This window comes from Notolepis coatsorum (genome assembly GCF_963971535.1).
Source record: "Notolepis coatsorum genome assembly, chromosome: 16".
Taxonomy (NCBI): Eukaryota; Metazoa; Chordata; class Actinopteri; order Aulopiformes; family Paralepididae; genus Notolepis; species Notolepis coatsorum.
In genome coordinates, this window is record NC_140180.1 from 57618556 (window position 1) to 57645591 (window position 27036).

Genomic DNA, 27036 nt, shown 5'->3' on the forward strand with positions numbered 1-27036 from the left:
TTTTGCAGGTCCAAAATTAATGTTGTCGTTTACATTTGTTGCGTGCATGTATCCCCTCCCTATTACAATTTCCCCACGTGGAATGCACCTGATTGGATAAACGGCATGCCGGTGCTTTAGTGCGCTCTCTAGTGGCTGAATGTTATCTATACATAGCACCTAAATAAAGCATATAAATTATGCATCTTTCACATGATGATTTATACTATAGAACAGACTCTAAAAACAATCAAGCAGGACTTGAGCTGGTCAGTGACAACTATCTAAAGGCAGGCTGAGTGGTGTTCAGTGACCTCATAGTGACAGATAGTACACACCATTAGAGAGCAGAACCAAAGCAGGTGGAGAATGTGGTGGTGGGTGAAAAGCTTACTTGCAGGTAGCAGCAGCAGCAAAGCAACGCCATCAACATGCAGTGTGTGTGAATGGGGAGGTCTTTAAATAGATCACCAAATCAGTGTACGTGGATACCTATAAGGTTACCTATTTTTCCAAAACCTGCAGTAATTGCACTGATGAAATCAAACTGTCAAATGAAAAACCCAAATACAAAAAAGGTAACAAAGCAAATATTTATGTTACTGTAATACAAAAAAAATTTGTAGGCCCACAAAAAATACAAATCAAAACACAACATTTCCCCCAACACAGTAGAGGTCACCTGGGGCCTCTTTTATGCTGCGACACGTGATTGAAGTGTTTTTCCGGTTGAGTTTGGCACAGGTGAGACGTGAGTGAAACTACTTGGTAATTAGGTTGTGTCGTTTTGAAGGCCAGTGTTTTCCAGGTGAACAAAGTGTGCTAAATGATGCAATTTGTGTTTTACATGTGATTTATAATTTGTATTTGAGTGAAAACAAAGGAAGTGTAGCACTACAGTAATGCATAGCATACAATCATATGCATTGATGTAGCTTCACTGTAGGAGACATTATTTGGAATTCAAGTTATGTTCAGGTAATCAGATGCCAGATATCTAGCAATGAGTAGTTTGACAGACAAGAACCCTGTTGTGTAATGCAACATTACAGCCAATAGCACAAGATGAATATACAAATACGCTTGTTTCAATGATTTTCTCAAAACAACATTATCTTGAACCAAAAGGAGTATAATCTGGCTAATTTCAAGATGATCACACTTTTCTTTTCAAATGTATTGGAAATTCACTTACAGTTCAGTTGCATGTGGAATTATCTCACGCCATTAGAAGCATATTTTTGACATTTTATGTCAATATGATTTCAAGAATCAATACAAGGTGAAACGACTTGTTAACATGGAGTGTATTCAGAATATGCTACAGTGGCTACTGCTCAATGCATGGGGGGGGATTCTACAATGCAAGACAAGCTACACTACCAACACTAGTTTAGTCCAAATTGTGCTTCTAATGTGATAACCAATTTAACCCTTCTGCAAAACAACCCTCTACTTTGTCATCAGTATCTTCTTTTACATAGTTCGCTTATCATAGTTTACTTCATCGTTTAGTGTTGTTGACAACAATGCAATTACCCCTGGGCACAATAAGGTTTCCCTTATCTTATCTTATCTTATTCTATTTACCTTACAGTACCTTACCTTACCTTCGCTTAACTTAAATTACTTTAACTAAGCTTACCTTACCTGATATTACCTTAGTTAGTGGAGATATTATTTAGTGGTATTCCTAACATTGTTGTCTGGTACAGTTTGGCCTTGGTGAGGATGTGCTATGTAACCAGTCTGGAGGTGTATTTCCATTTGGTGGTGGAGGGGATGTGCATCAGTTTGAAGGTGGACCTTCACCCTCGCTTGCAATTGGAGGAGGGCTTGTGAGGAAAATCTGCAGGGCTGGAGTGAAGATGAGGATGGTGCCAAGTACTGAGACAGTGAGGAAAGCCCAGAGGAAGATCCTGTCCAACACCTGGGCCACAAACTTCCAATCCTGCACCACCTGGAAGACAGATAAGATAAGATAAGATAAGGGGGCTTTCTCACTAACCATTCGGGGTCAAATCACAGCCCGATTGCACCAGAAAAGGGTGTGTCCATCCTACTGAGAACGCTCCCCCCTGTCCCCGGGGACGCTGATTCACTCCAAACCTGGACCGCTGAAATAGGTGGTTCCGGGTGCGCGCCAGTGGGAGCGGGGGGCGTGGTGTACGAGCTTGTACCAAAACACAGGAGAGGCTTGCTGTATCAACTAGACACACAACGTCATTACTGTAATGCTTTCATGCTTGCTTGAATTTTGGGCAGATAAAAACATATAGCAACAACTGGACAATACCCACAAAAACTATATTTATGGGCAATTTGGCGAGTTCAGACCTCAACCAAACAAGCATGTTGAGCCTCACGGCTCAGTGGATGAAAACATGAAGCCACGTTACAAGCACAAGACTTCCTAGCCCCTTCCGTGACTGATGTGCAAGCCAGGGGCTTTTGAATACGCAGTCACTCGCAGCTCCATAGTAGCCAGGCTAATTTGGACCACCAAACACTGCTTAAAAGCTCGGGGTGGGTCCGAAATATATCAGATATAAAGCCCCTGGCTTGCACATCGCAGTCACAGAAGGGGCTAAAGACTTCCCTGGCTCGCATTAGGCCTGGCAACTTTTTTTGCCATTGCTATGTCTACTATACATTGGTTTCTTGTTTGAATGCATTTATTTCTATAGACCAGTGGTGCCCAACCAGTCGGATATATAATTGATGCGAGCAATGGGCTAATGTTAGCTGCTAACTAGTAATAAATAGGCTAAGCTAGCGTTAACCCTGGAAAACGCTCAAAGCGGACTCCACGACACCAGTTCCATTCGTGAGAAAAGGGGGTGGGTTATATTGACAAGGCTTGACAACAGAGGTTCAAATATAACTTCATATTGATTGGTTATTTGTTTCTTTATATCAGCATCCAGTTTCCACCGCCGTGTGTTAAAACTCTTCCTGCGTTGACGTTCGAGCGTGACATCATCGCCTACGGCAAGCTTACACGCTCAAAACGCAAACCGTAAACAAAACCGGGAGCGCACCAAGACTGCAGTGTGTACGCAAACTAGAGGGGGGAGAGGGAGGGGGGAAGTTCGCACCCAAGGACGGAGCGAGGACGGAGGGGAGCTGGTTCGACCCCGAATGGCAGTGAGAAAGCCCCCTAAGATAAGGCTGTACACTCTACCTCCCCCTACTCACCCATTTTCATGGGAGAAGAGAGGAGAGAAACTAAACTCTCTAATTCATGCATTTCATCCTTCTTTACCATACAATCATAACTGTAACAATACAAAAACGACAGGTCAGTCCCAGTACAGGTCAACCCACCTCACGTATGAAGTGCTCCTTGCGGATGTGTCTGCTGATGTAGCGAACTGAGTAGGTCGCCTTCTCCAACATGGTAACCCAGGCCTCCTCCTCCTTCCCCTCTGAGGTGGTCTGTCCATGGGCCCCGCTGCTCCCTCTCTGGCCCGCTCTCCGACCTCCCGAGCGGGGCTTCACCTCGGGGCTCTCGGGGGCCAACTCCGGGTAGTGGTAGTGGTCGGTGTGCCCGCGCATGCATAGCATCCTGGGCAGCTTCTGGAGGAAGAGGCTGCGGACCCAGGGAGACATGGGGTGGTACGTGGCGGAGGAGCGGTGGTGCACGTTGATGACGAACACGGTGACGATGATGGAGAGCGTGACGAAGATCATGATGAAGAGCAGGTACTCCCCGATGAGGGGGATGACCTTGGAGGAGGAAGGGATGATCTCCTCGATGACCAGGAGGAACACGGTGAGCGACACCAGGACGGAGGTGGAGAGCGACAGCTTCTCCCCCTCGTCGGAGGGCAGGTAGAACACCAGGACGGTGAGGAAGGACAGGCCGAGGCACGGGAAGATGAGGAAGAGGGTGTAGAACAACGGCAGTCTCTTCAGGATGAAGGAGTAGGTGAGGAACGGGTAGGAATACAACCCGTCCTGCCGGTTCCCCCGGTTCCCTGTGGCATTCAGGATCTCCCACTCTCCATTGTCGAAGAAGTCCTTCCGGTCCACCTGGTGGTCCATCAGAACCAGGTCCACCATGTTGCCGTCATAGGTCCAGGAGCCGAACTTCATGGAGCAGTTCTGTCGGTCGAAGGGGAAGAAGGTGACGTCCATGGTGCAGGCGGATTTGTAGCTGGCGGGCGGCGTCCAGGTGATGACCCCGTTGTACTTGACGATGGCTTTGGTCATCAGTGAGCCCTCGAAACGACCGTCGGCGCTGTGTAGAGGCAGGACAGAAGCTGTGAGGGAACGTCGATCACTCTCAGTTACATTAAGGATCACTTATTTTATTACATTTTTAATTGATCAATAATCAATAATCAATCAATCAAAATCAATCAATATCTGAAATGAAGGAGAAAAAACTAAAACAAAAAAGACCTTCGTACTGTCTTCTACTATCATGCACTCTTCCACAAATTGATCTTCCTTGTCTATATTACTGCCTACTATACTAATCTGTCTCTACTATGCACTCAACACTGCAGCACCCACGTTTCAACACTGTTTGATGAGCATTGTTACTCAGCTGTAAGAGTTGCACCCTTCCTGCTGACTTGTCGTACATAACTTGTAAGTCACTTTGGATAAAAGCATCAGCTAAATGACTAAATGTAAATGTAAATAATTGTTGAATGAATTGTGGAATGAATACGTCAATAGAGACAATAATACTTGGATTTTAAAGTTAATGGACTGGATTGGTGTATACATACGGTTGTCATTAGTAATAATTATATCCCTGAATGACAGTATCTGAGCTTCACCCTGACTACTGCACAGCAGATCCTATGTGTGAATCTGATAACTCAAATAGCCTTCATTCAAATCTTTTCACATTTACGGTGGACTCCTGTAGCGCGACCATCAGGTCAAGATTAGTGTATCTCCTGATCCGTTAGTCATACAGTCATGAAACGGATATCCATTTCATGTTGGGGGGGGGCACTCTCTCATTGACGGAACACAGTGTGAGAAGAGCATTTATGCGGGTGAACACCAGAAAAGCAGCTGGCCCAGTTGGGATAACAGGACGGATACTTAAGTCCTGTGCTAACCAGCTAGCCCCAGTGTTCACCACCATATTTAATCTATCCCTGGCTGAGTCCGTGGTCCATGCCTGCTTCAAGGTGTCCACTATAATCCTGGTACCAAAATAATCCTCCCCAGCATGTTTTAACTAATTCCGTGCCAACCACGAGTATAGTCGGGTTAACTCGCCATGTGTTCCGTGCCAATCATGAGTATAGTCGGGTTTTAATCGTTATTTCTTTTATTAGCGATATCCATTCATTTTTCATCAATCCAGCCTGACGTTATCATTGGGAATAGGTCTGAGCTCGCAAAGGGAAAATACCGCCGCCTATCGTCTCCCGGATGGTATTGCACATCATTGGATTGCATTGGCTGGGACTGTGCATCTGTGGGGTTTCCCTTCTCGGGCAAGCAGTATCGTGTTACCACATTCACTGGGGAGGCTGGGAGCAGCGTTGATTATGTGTTTTGGACTATAACGTTGGATCAATAAACGCGATCAATATTTGGAATGGCGATCAGGAATTGGATTAATCTTTTTGCAGAACATCTGATGTGAGGTAAGGACTCTATTTTACCAGTCTTGGGTTAATCAGATGTTCCTTTCTCCGCCATCGGAGCGCGCGCGCGTGTGTGTGCATGCCGTTAGCGCTGACCAAGGCACGGATAATCGATTTTTCAGCCCGCTTCTCTAGCGTGCATAATGACACATATACTATCGATAATCTAGCGTTTATTTGAAAACTATTCATAAATCAGTCGAAAAATGTGTTTTGTGTATTCCACTAAAGGTCTATTATCGCGGATTTCTCTGGAATTACTAGAAATCTCCAAAACTATACTCTTATTCAAAACGGTATAAAACGGAAATGTACAGATGAAAAAACAATCCGCTTCATACATGTTGACTGCAAGCAAGTCATTGATAAGCGACGGGTGTATTAGACCCATAGCCATAATTTAAGATATAGTTTAAGCGTTCGCAAATATCCCTGTCCTCCCATTGACTTCAGTGCTGGCACGCTAGACCTAATTTGGTCATATGGGCGTGGCTCTGAATTAGTTAATGACTACAGACTACAGACTACTGTAATGCTGGTGTTAGGACAACAGCCTGCTCCTGAACATTGGTAAAACAAAGGAGCTGATCGTGGATTTTAGGAGAACACAGCAGGGGACACACACACCACTGAGAATAAACGGGGCTACCATGGACAGGGTGAGCAGCTTCAAGTACCTGGGGGTCCACATCTCAGAAGACCTGACATGGACAACACACATAGACTCGTAGTAGTCGTAAAGAAGGCGAAGCAGCGCCTCTACCACCTGAGACAGTTAAGGAAGTTCAGAGTATCGGGGATGATACTACAGTCCTTCTACTCCGGAGCTGTAGAGAGCATCTTGACTGGAAACATCACTGTCTGGTATGGAAACAGTAAGGCACAGGACAAGAAGGCCCTACAGAGAGTTGTGCGCTCAGCTGAGCGTACTACGGGTATTGCACTACCACCCCTGCAGGTCTTATATAACAAGAGGTGCAAATCCAGAGCCTGCAGAATAATGAAAGACCCTCACCACCCCAACAACAGCCTGTTCAAGCAAACGCCTGCGCACACCAGCAACTAGGACAGAGAGACTTCGGCTCAGCTTCTTCCCCCAGGCCATCAGAGTCTTGAACACTGGACTCTCCACACACAAGCACACATGAGCACACACACAACAAACATACTGTATACGCTCACACACTAACAGTCACTTTAGCATGAACACACACACATGCTGCACCCACTCACACTCAACGGTCACTTTACACAATGAAAAGGTCATGTAAAAAAAAAAAAAAGAACAGGAGTGGTTTTTGTATAGTAAATAGATGGATATAGCAAGATAGCATAAGGATATATAGTATAACTGTAGATTGTATAGTATAGTATTGTATAGTAGACATAAGACCCAGTGCCTAATCCGTAGCTAACATTGTATTGCACTATCGCAGGACCTTAGCATGTCTTTACCATGCTTTTTGTAAACGTTATGTACATTATACCTGTTACAGTATGTCTTATTCTTATTACTTGTATTATTGCACAAATGTCTTATTCTTATTACTTGTATTATTGCACAATCGCTGCGGGCATGACCACCCGCATTTCACTGTATGCTTGTATGCTGTGACAAATAAAACTCTTGACTCTTGACTTGACTTGACATGAGGAACTATGAATTCCTGGAAAAATTCCTGTTTACCTGATTCTCACCAAACTTGCCATGTGGAATCTGGGGACTATCATCTTTAAATGTGTTATTTAGATAATTGATGGGCCAAACCATATGACCTCCAGATCCAATCAAATCTCGGAAAAACACATGATAAAACAGAGATTGTGATTCATTACTTGTGAACACACTGTCCGATTTCCAACAAACTTGACAAATGTTTCCCTTACTTAGAGGTCTGTGAAGTTGAGTCATCTGGCCTCATGGTGGTGCTACTGTATTCTCATGAAACTAAAAACATGAACTACTCCTCAATGGCTCAGATTAGGGGTGTGGTCAAAAGGTGGTTTGAGAATTCTGGCCATTTAGGTATACCCAAATGTCTAGTTTGTGACAATTAATGATTTATTTGAATTGTTTATCTAAAGTTGTAGATAATACATGTATAACCATTATCAACCGATAATAGAATGCTATAACTTCTCATAGAGAATTATGTATAGTAGTCAGGTGGTCTCAGAGGGGACTCTAACTTCTCATAGAGGACTATGTCTAGTAGCCAGGTTGTCTCAGAGGGAACTCTTACTTCTCATAGAGGACTATGTCTGGTAACCAGATGGTCTCAGAGGGAACTCTGATGGAGGTGATGCCTCCATAGTCCTCAGGATTCCATCGCAGCTTGTAATCAATCCACTCCTGATGGAGAAAAATTAAATGGAATAGAATAGCTTTATAAATAAATAAATGCATGAGCAGCCACACAATACAAAGCAACACAGCATAACAGAGCTTCCATATTCATGAAATGTGCCATTTCTGGAAAAGAGGTAAAGATGGACAGAGTTAATAATTCAATAGGGCAATGTCATTCGGAATAAAATACCCATACAAAAATACAAAATGCCAAATACTATGGTATTATACAGCACTAACAGTCCTAGACCTATTCAACAGATCTTTACAGACCTTTTTGTCAGTCAGAAACTGAGCCAGTACTGAGCTCACTTCAACTAACATAACATTATTGCACATGTAAACGTTCTAGGCCGATCCCTGCCGATGGTCCCTCGCTACCACTCTGCGTTATGTTTCAGGAGATTCAGTTCAGCCGAACCGGTGGCATATTAATCCTCTGGATGGAGATGGTTGGAGAACCTGATAACTCCATACGTAGATCTTATTTATAAATGAACATTTATATTTATTGTATTGTACACAACCCTGAGAGGAGCATACAAAACGACACCCCTTCCCCACCTGGGTGCTTCTGATCACTCCACTGTCATGCTGTCAGCATACAGACCACTGGGCCAAAGTCACCAGACCAGTTCAGAAGCAAGTACGGGTGTGGCCAGAGGATGCCTCCTCAACACTTCAAGACTGCTTTGACACCACAGACTGGGATATGTTTAGACAGGCAGCCACCTACAATCATCACTAGTGATGGGAATTGATAAGATTTTATCGATACGATTCCATTATTGATTCTGCTTATCGATCTGATTCTTTATCGATTCCCTTATCGATTCCTGATACATTTATAATTAAAATAAATAAATTGGAAATGCAACAGAACTAAGCTGGTTAGAATAACATCATGCAACTTGACATTTCTGATTGTCATTTATGTCAGAAAAATACAAAAACTGTAAAAAAAAAATTAACTATACACTTAAATAAAATAATGTATTTGAGATTCTCTTAAACTAATTTAATCTATTGAACTGTAATTGCATTCAACAGGTCGTTATTGCAAAAGAGAATACGTTATCAATAACCTACCTGTATAAATAAGGTTAAAAGTAAAAACATAACTGACACATAAGTAACATCTAGGAAAGCAATTCACCTACCAAAATTCCGAGGCTTCTACCATGGCGTAAGGGTGCAAACCTTTCACCTGTGGTGATTAGACACAATTCACATACGGAACTGTTGTTGGGAATATTGGTTCCGCACGGATGCTATAGAGCAGTGGTCACCAACCTTTTTAAGCCCAAGATCACTTTTTTTTTTTGGTGAAGGCAAGATCTACCTATTGAAGCGTTGAGAGAAAAAGTCAGCCAAGATTGTACTTTAAACTAAATGACTTTTATTTGCCTGTATTCTAATTACATGCAATGCTTTGGTCCAACATTAAAACGTCAAAGTAGAACTGTAATATGTACTTTCTCAGTCAGTGCTAAGTGCAGTCATCTTATGCAGCATCACTTTTCACATCAAAACAAAAGTAGAACTGTAATGTGGACTTTCTCATATTATTAACATTGACAAACATATTTACAATTAGCATTTTATAAAGTAGAACTGTAATGTGTACTTTCTCAATCAGTGCTAAGTGCAGTCATCTTATGCAGCATCACTTTTCACATCAAAACAAAAGTAGAACTGTAATGTGGACTCTCATATTATTAACATTAGAAAATGCTAATTGTAAATATGTTTGTCAAAGTAGAACTGTAATGTGTACTTTCTCAGTCAGTGCTAAGTGCAGTAATCTTATGCAGCATCACTTTTCACATCAAAACAAAAGTAGAACTGTAATGTGGACTCTCAGGGAAAGATAAAAAAAATATATATATTTAAATTTTTATTTCTTTTACATTTTTTTTTCAGGGAAAGATCTACAGGGAAGGTCTCAAAGATCGACCAGTCGATCGCGATCGACGGGTTGGTGACCACTGCTATAGAGTGTTGCTTTCCTGTCGGCAGGTAGACTGTTTTAGCTACTAACGTGATGGACTGTTGTTGTGTTTTCTCATGCTGAATAAACGTTCAGAGTTCTCTTTCAACACACAACGCTTCTCTTTCAACTAGGGATAAAACTGAATAATTTCAGATAATTAATAATTTCACTGGATGCATTCAAAAGGCTTTCTAAATGTAAGCATTATCTGTGCAAAATATGATAATTAAAAAAGTTAAAATTAACATTACATATCTCTTGTTGTTGAATTAAACCAACATGCATACTTTTGACAATAAATAAAATAAGAATTGGTTCTTACTTGCTTGCCTGGGTAAATAAAGGTTAAATAAATGTAAAAAAAAAAAAAAAAAAAAAAATTCTCGATACCGATATTTTCCGATATCACATTTTACTGCCGATATCGGCCGATAATATCGGTCGGCCGATAATATCGGACATCCCTACTTTCAACACACCGTCTTCCATCCTTCGGGCTCGAAATTTACTTTTTTACTTGGTAGCACTGGTGCTCCCAACTTCAAAAAGTTTGGAGCACCAGCCAAAAAATGTATAGGAGCACCCACCAAAATGTAAGGAGCACCAACAATATATATTGTAATAGATTTTGTTTAGGGTTAGGGTTAGATATCAACATTATCTGGCAATCCTCAGTAAATACAGTAAATCAAACTCCTCTGATGTCATCTAGTCTTTCAGAAGAACAGCGCACACACACACACGCATACACAGAAAGGGCTCCTTGTGCAAAGTTTTGCTACATTAATTGAACCAGTAGAGAGATGGAGGGGGAGAGAGACGGCTCCCTCCCGAGCCCCGCTCGCCCCCACCCTTTCCAGCTCAGCTCAGCTGTGTTCTCTGTCTGAGCAATGAGCATGGTTATTTAGCTAGCGTTAGTGGCTAACGTTAGTTTACCCCGATGTAAATTAATGACTAGGATGCAAAGCATTGGAGTTTTCACTGCACATAGAAACAGCGGGAGCATTTCGGGAGCATATGCGGTCGCAATTTCGAGCCCTTACAAATTTAGTGACTGCTCAGTGACACTTGTTCACCTTTTCCTGAGTCATTTTACCCTGCTGTGCTAGCATGAAAGGATTTTCCTGAGGTGTGTGAGAACCACTAGCTGCAGCCTCAGTCTATTGTCATCATCTAAAATTGATGAAATGGGAGAATAGTTATACAGTGAAAGCATTCGTTTTTCATTTAGGTTTTCCTAGTCAAGGAATCAAATAGTCTGCTATGGCTGCATGCGTGGCACTAATGTTATTGTTTTAAAATGCGCAACTGTCGGAAAAACATGGCATCGATAAGAGGAATCGATAGTCACGGAGGCATGCAATTCCAGGAATCGGACAATTAGGAACCGGTTCCCAAAGGGGCAGGCGACGAGGCTGGCCTGAGAACAACCAGGGCCAACTTGGACCGTGGCATCAAAAATGGCAAAAGGCAATACACAAAGAGGATAGAGCACAGATTCAGTGACAGCAGAGACACCAGGAGCCTGTGGCAGGGGATACAGACCATCACAGACTATAAGCCCCGACCACAGATCTGCGACAGTGACACCACTCTGCTGAACAACCTGAATGACTTCTATGCTCGCTTTGAAGCCCTCAACAGCACTCCTGCACAGAAGACAACACCCCTCCCAGGCGACCAGGTGCTGTCCCTGTCCCCAGCGTGAAACAATCCCTCTCCAGGATCAATGCTTGCAAAGCTGGGGGCCCAGACAACATACCCGGGCGGGTGCTGAAAGACTGTGCAGCGGAGCTCACTGATGTCTTCACAGACATTTTTAACACCTCCCTGAGCCAAGCCGCTGTCCCCACATGCTTCAAAGACACTATCATCATCCCGGTCCCAAAGAAGGCTTCTCCAGCCTTCTACAATGACTACCACCCCGTTGCTCTGACACCAATCATCATGAAGTGCTTTGAACGGCTAGTCATGCAACACATTAAATCCACCCTCCCTTCCTCCCTGGACCCCTTCCAGTTTGCATATCGGGCCAACCGGTCCACCGATGATGCAATCTCCACTGCCCTCCACTCAACTCTCACCCATCTGGACACTAAGGACTAATACGCCAAGATGCTGTTCATAGACTTTAGTTCAGCATTCAACACTATCATCCCTCAAGAGCTGATAGTGAAACTGGACCTGCTGGGGCTGAGCACCTCGATGTGCAACTGGCTGCTGGACTTCCTGACCGGGAGACCACCGGCAGTTCGGGTTGGCAACAACACATCCAGCACCATCATCCTGAACACTGGGGCCCCCCAAGGATGCGTGCTCAGCCCCCTACTCTTCACACTACTGACCCACGACTGCACACCAATACACAACACCAACCTCTTCGTCAAGTTTGTGGACGACACAACTGTGGTGGGGCTCATTAAAAACAATGACAACCTCATTCTCAATGTGGAGAAAACAAAGGAGGTTGTTGTCAACTTCCGGAGAGCGCACACCCAGCACCCTCCACTGACCATCAACGGTGCGTGGTGGAGAGAGTGAGCCGCACCAAAGTCCTGGGTGTTCACATCACAGAGGACCTCTCCTGGAACACCAACACTGCATCACTGGCGAAGAAAGCTCAACAGCACCTCTACTTCATCCGCAACTGAGAAGAACTGGAGCCTCAGTGCCCATCCTGTGCTCCTTCTACCGGGGCACCATCGAGAGCCTCCTGACCAGCTGCATAGCCGCGTGGTACGGCGGCTAGACAGCATCCTGTCGCAAGACCCTGCAGCGCACAGTCAGAACAGCTGAGAAGATCGTTGGCGCCCCCCTCCCCTCCCTCCAGGGCATCTACAATACACGCCTGCCCCGCAAAGCACTAAGCATCACCCACCCCTCACAGCGCTTTTTCACTCTCCTGCCCTCCGGGAGGAGAATGAGGAGCCTCCGAGCTGCAGGACCAGCAGACTGAAAGACAGCTTCATACACCAGGCTGTCAGGAAGCTGAACTCTCTCCCAGCTCCCCCCCGCTCTCACTCTGCCACCTCAGAACCTGGACTAAACCCCCCCCCCCTGACACACACACAGACACACACTGCCACTTCACAAACTCACTGCCACTTTACTTTACTGCCATTATTTATTTTAGTTTACATTATATTAGTTTACTGCCATATGTATCATCTCACTGCCATTATTGTATTCTACTGCCATTATTTATCAGTTATACTTACTATGTACCACTGCTGAAAAAAACAAACAAGATTTGCACTAAGTTCTCTTTTACCTCCTATATTTATTTCAATCATACATTCATTTGTTAGCCATTGTTTATACTGTATAGTCCTGTATAGTGTATGTACATCGTGTCCCATATGTTACTTATGTTTATAGTGTCCTATATGTTACTTTATGTTTATATTAGATATTTTTTTATATACACCGTGGGAAGGGGGAAACGTAATTTAATTTATCTGTATATCTTGCAAATTATGAGAAGCGACAATAAAGCTGACTTTGACTTTGACTATGCTTAATCCGTTTAGTTTATCAGGGTAGATTAAGACTCAGCATGGAGTATTACACAGAGTTAGCTATATATTTGTACATGGGGTTGATTTACGATATAATGGGGGGGGGGGGCTTTACATACACACGTTGTGTTATTATTATTACAGGCTTTACATACTGTACACACATTGTGTTATTATTATTACAGGCTTTACATACACACGTTGTGTTATTATTATTACAGGCTTTACATACACACATTGTTTTATTATTATTACAGGCTTCACATACACACATTGTGTTATTATTAATTCAGATCAGACCCTCACCTATATTTTTATTTATTTAATAAAAATGTTGGGTCATATTTGATTTATTTATTTTATTTTTTATTCTCATACATTTATTGTCATTTATATCATCTAAAATACATAACTTAGGCTGTAGTACAACTGACCAGAGAGCAGCTACAGCCAGATGTAGAGGTCAAGGTTTGCCTTTGCTACAGCATTGTTGTGAAATTGAAACCATCTATAGATGCAGCAGTAAACAACCATATTGTGTACACTAAAATAATATAACACCTGATTTGGTCTGCTCCTTACCTGCCACAGCCAAACATTAGTTGTCATCAACTGGTTCTTCTCATCCTGAAAGACAAGGTGGAAAAAGGAGCATTACATCAGAGGAGAGGAGGCAAGGTAAGAGGACAAATAAAAGTAAATGAGATTAGGCTGAGAGCAACACACAGCACATCATTTCCACATATGGGTGAAATCTCATTTGCTTTGTCCGCAGTCCACACCATCTCTTCCTGTTGAATGATCACAACGGAACATCCTGTGCAAACAAGGGATGGAATAAAGACAGATACAGCCAGGGCAACACAGCGTTCAAGCTGGACTTGGATAGAAGCTGAGATGGGAAAGTTTGTAGTTTAGAAATTATTTATATGCTTGGGTTTCATAAACACTAAAACCTGCAGAACATATTCAACCATATAAATGTGTGGGTTTTATTCAAATACATTCTGGGACACTTTGACTTATAGGTGTAGAATAAGCTTGTTGAAACTCTCTCTCTCTTAACCCATTGTAAACAGAATGTAGTTCTGCTTTACTGCAGTGTTGAAAAACACAACTAATGGAATCAAACACCACAAAAGAATGCACATGAAATACATAATTGACTTGTTGCTTAATACTTGATGATAGTGATAGTCCTGGTTTAGTGAAGAGCTTAATCAACCAATTAAGGAAAGAGAAAAATGTTTGTTGGTGGGGCTACCCATTGGTTTACATTTGGATGGGGGATAGGGCCTTTAAAGCTTAAGCTCTTTGCATATTAATGAAAGTCATGGCATGGGCATATTGCTTGTCACCTCTGGTTTTGCATGGAGCATTTGCAAAGAGAGTGTAATCTGTTTGGCTTAAATTACTCATGAGAAGCTCTTTGACATATATTTCTACATACCGGTATATAGAAAATATTGCTACATAAGTGTTAAGCATTTCCCAAATATTCACCTTTTCACTCATATGAAACAAGTATATCACTGATATTGATCATAAATGAGAACTGGCTATTTATCCAGTATATGTTCATACATTTACATTTGTTTGTGTTTCTGTGATTAAATGATGGTATTTGGTAGGTTTTGTTTATATACAGTACAGTGAAAACTATATTGTGCTTGTTTCTGTGCAAAGCTACTACTACTACTACTACTACTACTACTACTAATAATAATAACAATATGTTTATTTATATAGCACTTTTCTAACATGTAGTTTTCAAGGAGAGAGGGTGTGTGTGTGGGGGGGGGGGGGGGCATAGAAAAACAGAGTTGTACAGTGTGATCCAGACCAGGGCTCTGCTGTAAGACTGAGTTGGATGTCCTGTTGATCACATTGACCAGAGGTGGACCATGATCTAATATATAGCCTAGCAACAGCCTGGGGAGATAGTATACAGTATATCCTCTCTCTCTCATTCTATCTCCTTCTCTGTCTCTCTATTTACCTCTCTCTCAGTCTATTTCCTTCTCTGTCTCTCTCACTATCGCTTTGTCAAAGATGTTTGACATAAAACTATTCACAAAATCATTATGTTGTTGAAAGCATATATTAGCGTATTGGAAGCGTATTATAAAACTGTCTATACATTGCAGGAATTGCACATAATGGCATATGGGGGAAAAACGTAAATCCTTTACATAGAATGTAGGGCAAGAGCACTGTATCCTATAATTGATGGTTGCACACTTGGATTTAAAGCTCTGAGACTGGTTTTAGACTGGTTAACACATTCCAATGTCCACATCACAGTGCACCATCAAACTGATCCAACCAGACATCTCTACCCTAGCAGAGCTATAAAAGGTGAAGTCCACTTTCTTTTATTCATCAGCGATCATCTTTGTATGCACATCACACACGCATTAGCTAGGCAGGGATATACGAGTTAAATCTGACTGGGATTAATATTTTAAACACATAAGGGAGGCTGTTCCATTAGCTTTAAGTGTTCTCTCCTCTCGAACAACAAAACCATCTCAACCTATCACCGCCAGCTCTTCAAAAATGAATACAGAGCACACGTGAGAGGTGAGAATGCTTGGAAAGGTTGAGGACGCTCTAAATGTTCCAGAGGATCTATTTCAGGACCCTAGACAGCTCCATGCTGTGAGGCCTGTGGCTCTCTTTAGTTTGGTGGACTGTTGCTGCATGGGCCTGAGAGTTGGTTGTAATGCTTTCAGCACCATGGACAGCAAACGTAGCCTGAATTAAAAAAAGAGGCCCCCACCACTGACAACAGGAATAAATGGAATGTGGACATGTGGCTGGGAGATCAAAATGGTAAAAATATGATATCAGGAAATTTTTTATGGTAAAATATTATTTGAGAGGATTGTTTTTCCAACGCAAAATACATCTTTTGACATCTGTTGCTTTGACATCTATTTGATGCATTTTACAGTGTAGGCACAAAGAGCTTGAAGCCATCTAGAACAGTGTTGGTCTGTCTGTCTGTATAGAGAGGCCAAGTCCCTCCCCTTTTGCTGGACCACCTTATTTCTGGAAAAATATTGATGTAGTCAACGGTGACAACAACAACGTTTTTTTGGTAGCCTGTTTGAATTGTGCCATGAATTACACATGTGATGTTTGTCAATAAAAAAATTTATTGAATTTGTCAATTCACCCTGTGATGCCTTGGATTCGTGAGATTTTCTTCTTGCATGTCTCCATGGTGAACGTAGAATCCAAAACACGGTAGAAATACTTGATGCATTTAAGTTAATGGACAGCAAAACTATATCAACTTGTGGAACTCACCCACACACTTAACCGAAACAAGCAGCAAGGGGGAAAAGACAACATACAGTATATCCCATAGAACATTGACAGATCCAATAGACTTTTATATATGCCTGAGTCTCCTAAATACGGAGAGACCAACCCCAAGTCGATCGGCACTTTCTCTGTCTAAGCTATACTCACTTTTCCACACCGACTCCACAACCGCCACATGAGACTCGGACTCAGGCGTATCAGAAAGTCTATTGGATCATGTATCCAGCACCCCCACAGCCGTAGCTACAACCACTTACATCAAGGCTCTCATCAACATTCATTCATTTTATCTCGCTCTCCCATGAGCTGAAAATACAGGAAGTGTTGCGGTGGTCTATAGTGCCACCCTGCCTGTTTATAAACAAGACGGTGTATATCCACATGCTGACGCAAAAGCCAGGGAATAAAATGCCTTAGTGCTAGGGATACTGTGTACAGTTTGAGACAATTTATACGGGATAGGCTCCGAGAGGCTGTCCACACACCATTGACTGCCTGCCCCTGGAAAACTGCCCCTCTGCCCGTGTGGGAAGCATCCATGGTCAGGGTTCTGTGGGACAAAACCACTCCCATAACCACTTTAGATTAAAGAAGGGGTTCCTTCAATTTAGTGTTGCCAGATGGGAAATTATAGATCCTTGTCCCAGAGGCTTTTTTTAGGAAGCTTATAGTTTGCAGGTCATAAACAATAGAACAAATAGGCGTACAGAGGGCAAAACCAATCGTACATAGCAAATACCATAATTATACATCTGGAAAAACCCAGCGCTGAAAATTACTCCAAATGAGGCCATTATTCCCAACAGTCTCCGGCACAATATGAATTTCACTCTGATGCTGAGCTGAACTGAGCCAGACATCTGTGAACCGCCTCCGCCCTCTGCTCTGACCCAGAGCATCTGTAATAGACACAGTTTATTTTTAGACCCAGAGAAAACGGTCTCTTGTTTCAAGACTGAGGAGCTCTTCTCCTGGTGTATAGTAAGACCCAGAGCTTGTAGATGGCAGACAAGATTATCTGTTTTCTTGATCCCCAGCCCCGTAGACTCTGATCGAGTTCGAAAATCGTCTAAATAATATTTTGTCACTACTAAATTTGAATGGGTTGCACCACTCCCACTAATTATTACTACTTAGTACGTAGAGCTTAGTAACTACTAAATATTTATACATACTCCTAAGGTGGTCTAAGTTATATATATGCATAACCATGGATATATGTAACGGATGGTACCGCGAAGCGCAGTCACGATGGACTTCAGATTTTGTGAAGTGACTGGGGCGAGTAGCGGTACTATGGGTTAAACTCACTCTCACCCTTAGGGCCCGGGTCCACCTATCTCACATTTTCACCTGAAAAACGCTGGCAGTGCGCCCGGTAGTACTGGGGCGGGCGCATGCGGTGAGAAAAAAAGTTCAGCAAGTTTAAACTTTAAAGGCTGGTGCGGCCGCACAATAAAGCTGAAAGGCGCTGAAAAAAGAAGCCGACTGCAGCGCACTTCCTATAGGCGGCCGCATACGGCCCCTCCCCATTGGAATACATTGAAAAAAGACGCGTGCGGTCATAAATATGAGGCAGGTGGACGCGAGCCCTTAAAAGACACATTGCAAAGCAGTGAGTTCACCTCTTGGTATAGATGTCTGTGCTGTAGCCCGCGGTGCGGCAGACCGTGGGTTTGAAACTCCCTCGGGGCATCGAAGTTTGAGGTGACAATATGACTACCGTTACATATAGACCATGGCATTAGTAACATTAGTATGGTGATGGGAAGGACCTTTAAGAAGCGCCACTTAATATTAAGTGTACTTACATACTAATGTAATGACCTTCATTATATAATAATAAACACTTGTTGTATCTGAGAAGGTTAACACTTCCTTTGGTCATCCCTCCTTCCAATTTGCTGCTCCCAGCAGTTGGAACGAGATGCAAAAGCCTTTGAAAATGGACAGATTGATCCCCCTCACTACCTTTAAGGACTCTATTACAGAGTTGTTTACACACACCTGCAACTGTCACCCAGCATGTTAACTGTCACCCAGTATGTTAACTGTCACCCAGCATGTTAACTGTCACCCAGCATGTTAATGTTAACTGTCACCCAGCATGTTAATGTTAACTGTCACCCAGCATGTTAACTGTCACCCAGCATGTTAACTGTCACCCAGCATGCTAACTGTCACCCAGCATGTTAATGTTAACTGTCACCCAGCATGTTAATGTTAACTGTCACCCAGCATGTTAACTGTCACCCAGCATGTTAACTGTCACCCAGCATGCTAACTGTCACCCAGCATGTTAACTGTCACCCAGCATGTTAACTGTCACCCAGCATGTTAACTGTCACCCAGCATGTTAACTGTAATGTGTCTGTTCTACTCCATGTATTACATTACATACTGTATCTTGTGATTGTATTTGGTTATGTGTTTGGTGTTTTATTTCCCTCACCTCTGTGATGTACAGTATGTATTGTGTGTCTCTTTTTTTAATGTATTTTTTCATCCCCTTTCCCTGTTACCCTTTGAGATACCCTTTTGCCCTCTCTGCCTTTGAGTGCCGTTTTCTCAGGTTTAATCTTCTAGAAAAAAGACATATTCAACATATGACACATCATTTGAAAGCTTACATTCTGTACTTTCACAACCTGGAAAATTAAAATGGAGACATGTGGCATCAAGCACTGGTCCCGGTCACATATGATCTCCCTCCAATTATATCAAGCTAACTGCCTGTCAATCAAAGGAGGTCGGACTCATAACTTCATCAAACTACAAGTGAAACTTAACACGGATGGGATGTAAGCAATGCAAGAGCAACAACAATGGTGAAAATGGACTTTGCAAAGCTTATGTGAGGTAGGAAGCTTGTAGATTACAGAACAATATAAAACGGTCTATTTGGATAGAAGTATGAATATGAACAAATGTGAGTTGTTTACAAGAAGAACAGTTTGTATAAGAAAGTTACACAGTGGTTATTTCCCTAAACATGTAAACATAATCTACATGTTCAAAATATACATGTTAAAAAGACAAATCAGGGTAAAGGCATAATGTTCCATTTGTGGTACCTGGCCTATCTTTTATTACCTACCTTTAATCTTCTGTGTGTGTGCGTGCGTGCGTGCGTGCTTGCGTGCGTGCGTGCGTGTGTGTGTGTGTGTGTGTGTGTGGCAGTGCGTGTTTGCATGTTTGCATAATTGCTAATAAGCCTCCCTGAATTCTAGTGACAATGTTGATGGGTATGTTTGTTAGTCCGAACAGACACCTCTCCTTTTGACTCTACCTTCCTCAACTCTTTCTAACCTCTCAATCCCCTGGCCTCTCCATCCCTCTCTCACTGCCTCTCTATCTACACAGTGGGTTTTGGTGGTCATTAGGGTCAATGGACCAAACTCTGCACCATGGGAGATCGGGCCTTCTGCTCATCCGCTCCCAGTCTGTGGAATGCTCTCCCTGACCACCTGAGAGCAGCACAGACTGTGGATGCTTTTAAAAAGGGCCTCAAAACTAATCTTTTTAACACATCCTGCGCCAATACCGCTGTACGACGTGTTTCAAGTTCATGCTATCATATTTAAATTTTTCGACATGTTATTCATATTTCCCTCACGGAGCCTGGTCTGATGCAGTGGGACTCTGCACAACTCTGCAACGCTTCAATACTGCCCCCTGGTGGATGATCGGCGAGTTGCCAAACCGGAAATGGCAGAGTCGACCTCGGTGCGTCTCCGAAATGCGTCCGGCACTCAATAGTACCCAGCTGCAGCTCCGGAGACCAGCGCTTACAAGCCCCGCACATACAAGCCCGCACATAGCAACCCCTCGCTTCCATTGGCTGATTTTGGTCACGTGATTTTGGGTCACGTTGCACGTTGCACTGCGGGATTGATTGATTGATTGATTGAAAACTTTATTAACAGATTGCCGTATGATTTGGGTCACGTTGCACTGCGGGATTGATTGATTGATTGATTGATTCATTGATTCATTGATTCATTGATTGATTGATTGAAAACTTTATTAACAGATTGATTGATTGATTGAAAACTTTATTAACAGATTGATTGATTGATTGAAAACTTTATTAACAGATTGCCGAATGGGTACACGTGACCACAGGCCCTGATTGATTGATTGAAAACTTTATTAACAGATTGTAGAATGGGTACACGTGACCTGACCGATTGATTGATTGATTGATTGATTGATTGATTGATTGATTGAAAACTTTATTAACAGATTGCAGAATGGGTACAGTGACCGATTGATTGATTGATTGATTGATTGATTGATTGATTGATTGATTGATTGAAAACTTTATTAACAGATTGCAGAATGCAGTACAGCTCAATACACACAATTGTTAAGGGGATGCAGACCATGCAGTACTGTTACATTTGTGACATACAGTAAATATATACAAGGGGGAGGGAACTGTACATTTATGATGAATTGAAAATGGGGGACCCTGATGTAAACAAGACGGAAGTCTTTCTCTGGTCTGCATCCCCTTAACAATTGTGTGTATTGAGCTGTACTGCAGATATATTTCAATTGCCTTACTTATTTACATAAGTATTATAGGCCTACAGCAGTATTGTACAGACAGTCTGTGTGAAGTCTGTGTGGTTATCCAGCTGCACAAAGGCAGAGCAAGAGGCTCTACAGAGGGTGGTGATGATAAAGCCATGATAAAGACCTTCAATCAGCTGAAGGGGAATCCCTCCAAGCTGCTGTCAGCGCTACACACCTTCGGCCGCTCTGGTATCAGCCATGCATCAAAACGTGCACACGCACTCAGGCGAGTCGCTAACCGTGCTGGGCCAAGTATAGCGGCTCAACCCACCTCTGTTGCCCGTCGTAAAATGAAGCTCGGGGGTCGACGACGGCTCGCTGCGGGGAGGCCGAAGAAAAGTGTGGTGAGGACAGACCATCGCTATAGTTTCCCAACAGGAGTAAAGTCTGGAACGCACCACAGCCTGTCACAAGCAGTAGAGATGTGTCGTAGCAATCCGAAGTGACATTGACCACCAATATAGCATGTACATAAAGACCCAGTGCCTCATCCGTAGCTAATATTGCACTACCACAGGACCTAGCATGTCCTACCATGCTCTGTAAATAACTTATGTACATATACCGATATGCCCTACTCTGTTTACTTGTTTTATTGCACAATGTCGTTCTATTGGATTCTATTATATGTTATTACTATTGTATTATGCACATCTTTGCGGGCACGACCACCCGCATTTAATTTTTTTTTTTTTTTTTGATATTTTTTGCACAAATCTCTCCAATATTCAAAACATCTCTTTCCACATCACCATATGCAACTTCCAAGATTTGCCTTTTTCTTTTTTGTAAGAACATACAAAACATGTAAAGGACTCATACAAATACATTAACAACTCAAGTTCAAGTTCAAGTTCTTTAATAGTTGTCATACAGAAGTACAGAATACTTTCATACAAAATGCTTCTTACTGTTACGCTCCAGAGACTGTGCTAGACAAGATAGTATCAAATAACATAATAACATAATATAGCATGAATTTAGAAGAAGAAAATGAGGTCACAGTGTTCGGTAAGCGTCCCAGACACATGTAGGTGTGCATGATAGCATGCATGCATGTGTGTCTCCAACATATGTATGTGGGTACGTGTATTGATTGATTGATTGATTGATTGAATTGATTGATTGATTGATTGAAAAGTTTATTAACAGATTGCAGAATGGGTACAACTGACATGGAAAATAAAAAAGACTTACGAAAAAAAGAAAAATACTATACTATACATTGTGCGTATACATCCCTGATATATATACTTTGCATGTAGACCGATCTACCTGCGAGCAGGTATGTGCTGCATCCTCTATCGGGATGCCACCCTTCTCCATATTGCATGTGAGAGAAAGCGTCCCAGACACATGTAGGTGTGCATGATAGCATGCATGCATGTGTGTCTCCAACATATGTATGTGGGTACGTGTATTGATTGATTGATTGAATTGATTGATTGATTGATTGAAAAGTTTATTAACAGATTGCAGAATGGGTACAGTACAGTACATCTCAATACATACAATTGTTAAGGGGATGCAGACCAGAGAAAGACTTTCATCTTGTTTACATCAGGGTCCCCCATTTTCAATTCATCATAACATATATGACATACATGACATACAGATAGACAGTACTGCTACATCTATACATTTATGACATATCAGATTTGCAAATACAGTACTGTTTGTGATACAAAAGTGTCCAGAAAAGGAGTGTATATACATTTGGCGTAGAAACTGTACATTGGAGGAGGTTGGTGGGGTGGGGTTGGGTGGGTTGGGTGAGGGCTGTGTACGTAAGCATGTGTACATGCCTCACATGTGTGTGTGTGTGCATCTTCCAGGTATGCGACTGTACTCCTATCTCTTGTGTGTGTCTCGTATCCATGTGTGCCTCCGCCCCCTATGTGAGTGTATATCTCAGGTGTGCATATATATGTGCGTCTCAGCTACGTATGTGTGTGTCTCCTATGTACATGTATATCCCCCATATGTGTCAGTGAGAGCCTATACCTCAACTATGTGTATATGTAGGTGTGTGTATGCCTATTTCCTATAAGTGAGTATGTGCATGTATGTGTGCCCCTGACATGTATAACTTAGCCTTGTGCATATGAGTGTGTGTAAACCTATTATGTACACATACGAATATGTGTATCCTAGATACTTGTATGCGGCTAAACATGCACATATGAGAGTGTGATAGAGACAGTGACCATTCCATAGATATACCATCCGGACATAAAATCCATGTACATACATATATAACACATTATAAAGTACAAGTACCATCAGATCAGATCCCCTTTTTCATATTCATCCTTGATATCATTGTAACCCCACCTTAATCATTTGTCCCCAGACCGTTCAGTCAGGTGTAGAAAACTGTCCCATAAACGTGTATGCAAATAAACAACTTGTGACAAATAAAACTCTTGACTTGACCACCAGCCTCTCTATCTAAATGTTATATTGTTAACTGTCTAGTTAGGCATTAACTGTGTTAATCTAAATGTTATATTGTTAACTGTCTAGTTAAGGCATTAACTGGGTTAATTAATCTAAATGTTATATTGTTAACTGTCTAGTTAAGGCATTAACTGGGTTAAGTGGGGAGTGCGTCATGGTACAGTTTCAGTAAGTGGGGAGTGTAAACAAGTTGAACGCGTCACGTGAAATAACGTTACGTGAATAAACATATAACGTTACAATGTACAGTTTCTGACAGCTGGCTGTGTTGTGAAATGTGCATAACGTTATGAATAAACCGCGAAGTCACGCGAAATAACGTTATAAACGCGAATCTGGTAGTATATTTATTTGTATCTTCTTGAGATGATAACATTAACATCCGCATTTTACCGCATGGCGAGCTAAACCAATCAGAGAGGGGCTTCGCTCAACCAATCAAAGAGGGGGCTGCAGAAATGGAGCCCAACCAATCAGAGAGGCGTCTGCAGAACTTCAGCCATTGGGTGGGACCCAAATCACGTCACCAAAATCAGCCAATGGAAGCGAGGGGTTGCTATGTGCGGTGCTTGTATGTGCGGGGCTTGTAAGCGCTGGTCTCCGGAGCTGCAGCTGGAAGCATCTCCCGGCACTCGCATATTGTTGCGGGACTCTAGCCACACACCGTGGATATGGATCGCTGCCATAACTCAATAATCGACATGATTTGGGTGTGTATTATTATTATACAAACGGGAAATGGATCGACTCGATCGCGTCAAATAAGTGGGATCTTTTTGCTCCAGTCTCATCGCCCAATGGTAAGAGGACGCTGACATTACTTTCAGCCTGTTTGTTTATTATTATCCATGCAAACTGCTTTGATCAATATATCACCCATACTACATAAAGCATTTAACGACGATCACGGAATTATAAACAACCCCCCCCCCCCCCCTCCGTTCATCCGCGCATGAAGTTTTTAATATAGCGTGGATCGGCAACAAACAGCATTTGATAATCTATCTGAGTTTATGCCTATATTTCACGTTCTAGGAATTACTGCAGAAAACGATAAAAACATATTTATATTCTAGACGGTATTTTCGTATGAATGAAAAAGTAAAACGTTCCTACATCCTGAACGATAGATAATCGATGTTGAATGGGCCATAGTAATGTCAATTTAGCAATACAATTTAAAAAGTTATAGCCCTGCAAAGAAGGTGAACATCTCCATAGACTTACAGTGCTGGCAGAGAATGGTATATGATGCTCAAGTGCGTGGCAGGGAATGTGTTAATAGAGTTTGTTGATTTTTATCTAGTTTTAGCTCCACATATTTTATGTTCTTTTACCAGTTTTAGCCCTTCTTATTTTTCTTTTATTTATTTTTTACTCTTTTACTAGTTTTAGTGTTCTTTTGACTCCTTACTAGTTTTAGTCTTGCTTATTTTATATTCTTTGTTTTACTCTCTCGCTAGCTTTTATGTTATTTTACAATGTAGCGCTTTGAGATTTGTTCCACAATTATAAAGTGCCCTACAAATCAAATATATTATTATTATTATTATTATTATTATTATTATTATTATTATTATTATTATTATTATTATTATTATTATTATTATTATTATTATTATTATTATTATTATTATTATTATTATTATTATTAGTAGTATGTGGTAGGATATGTAGATAAGATACGATATGTATTCCTTTATTGATCCCCTTGGAGAAATTCAGGACATTGCATTGGCATTGTCAATGAGCTCACACAACAGGGCACGGGTCTGTTGAAGTTGGCAATGCTGTTTGGAGGCCATTATGGGTCATGTAATACATTCATAGTGTGTAGTTACACAGTATACGTATTTATAGGCATATTCAACTTTCTTTTGGCAATGGGAGTGGGTTTCTTCATTGGGGTGTTTATTGTTATCATTATCATTAAGTATCTTGTGTTTTATCATACACTGTTTGTGTTCCGTACTCACCACATCAACCAGCTGTGAGATCTTGAGTCCGAAGCGGACCCTGATGGTGTCGTTGGCCCTCTGGATGGGCCTGACCCAGCGCTGGTACCCCTGGAACAGGTTCCCCAGCAGGGCATCCTCCATCTGCGCCAAGGACACAAACTCTGGAGTATAAAGAGGGAGAAGGAGAGAGATGGAGAGGGAGAGAGGGGGGGCAGAGACAGTAAGAGGCAGAGAGAGAGAGAGAGAGAGAGAGAGAGAGAGAGAGAGAGAGATTTATTTATTTTATTACTGTTCATTGTTCTGATTCTTAGTATTGGTGACACCACCCTTTTTTTTATTAGGGTTTTAAAATTAGAGTAGGTGAAAACATTATTGAGGATAAAGAGGAGGTCACCTACCTGGGCTTTAAATAACAAAAAAAAAATGTATCTACTTTTTCTCCCATTTTCTATTTTTCTCCCATCCCCAATTTCGTATCGTCCAATTCTACCCTCCCCTGTCTCGAACGCTGTTAGGCCATGCCTCCTACAAGCCGGCTGCAATGTGGACTAAGCCTTACATCACGTGTCCCCTCGAGGAAGCAGCAGTCGCATCTTTTCACCTGCACAGCGCGATCTCTCAGTGTCGGGGGTCTGCGTTTTTGGAGGGCACGCCGCCCCCGTCGCTTCCTGATTCTGCTGCGCAGGCGCACCAACCGACCTGTAGGAGTCGCTGTCCACAACGTCCGATCCCCACCCATCAGCTTCCCACCCCCTAATACTGCCAATTGTATTAGTATGAACGACCAGCCAAGCTAATAGCAATGCGGAGAGCTGGGCTCGAACCCAGCGTCTCCTGCATTGGTGGTGAGCGCCTTGCCCACTGCACCACCTAGCCGCCTAAATAACAAACTTTCTAATAAAAGAAATTGCACAAAAAGTTATTACTAAGGTCAATCAAAAAAACTAATTTTTATTTAGAATTTCCTCTTTCATAAAATAGGAACGCTCTGAGGACCCTAGCTGGAGCCCTCATCCAATGTCACTTTGACTATGCTTGCACTTCATGGTACAGCAACATATCCAAACAAATGAAGACAAAGCTCCAGACCTCCCAAAACAAACTAGTGAGACTCCTGCACAACCTTCACTTTAGGACTCACCTAACGCCAGCCCACTTTCACTTCACTATGAATTGAAAATGGGGGACCCTGATGTAAACAAGACAAACATATTTCTCTGGTCTGCATCCCCTTAACAATTGT

At 42.2% G+C, this 27036-nt stretch overlaps 1 protein-coding gene across 1 annotated transcript; it reads right to left on the reverse strand.

Annotated features, from left to right (window-relative positions):
* Positions 1–1768: 1768 nt before the first annotated feature.
* LOC311243129 (neuronal acetylcholine receptor subunit non-alpha-2-like) lies at positions 1769–25955 on the reverse strand (the record flags this gene model as incomplete). Its single annotated transcript, XM_084332238.1, has 5 exons — positions 25812–25955; positions 14044–14088; positions 7844–7953; positions 3307–4222; positions 1769–1939 (listed from the first exon to the last, which is right to left on the reverse strand). Exons 1-5 carry the CDS (start codon positions 25932–25934, stop codon positions 1769–1771), a joined length of 1365 nt encoding a protein of 454 aa, XP_084188364.1. The 5' UTR covers positions 25935–25955.
* Between the last annotated feature and the right edge of the window lie 1081 nt (positions 25956–27036).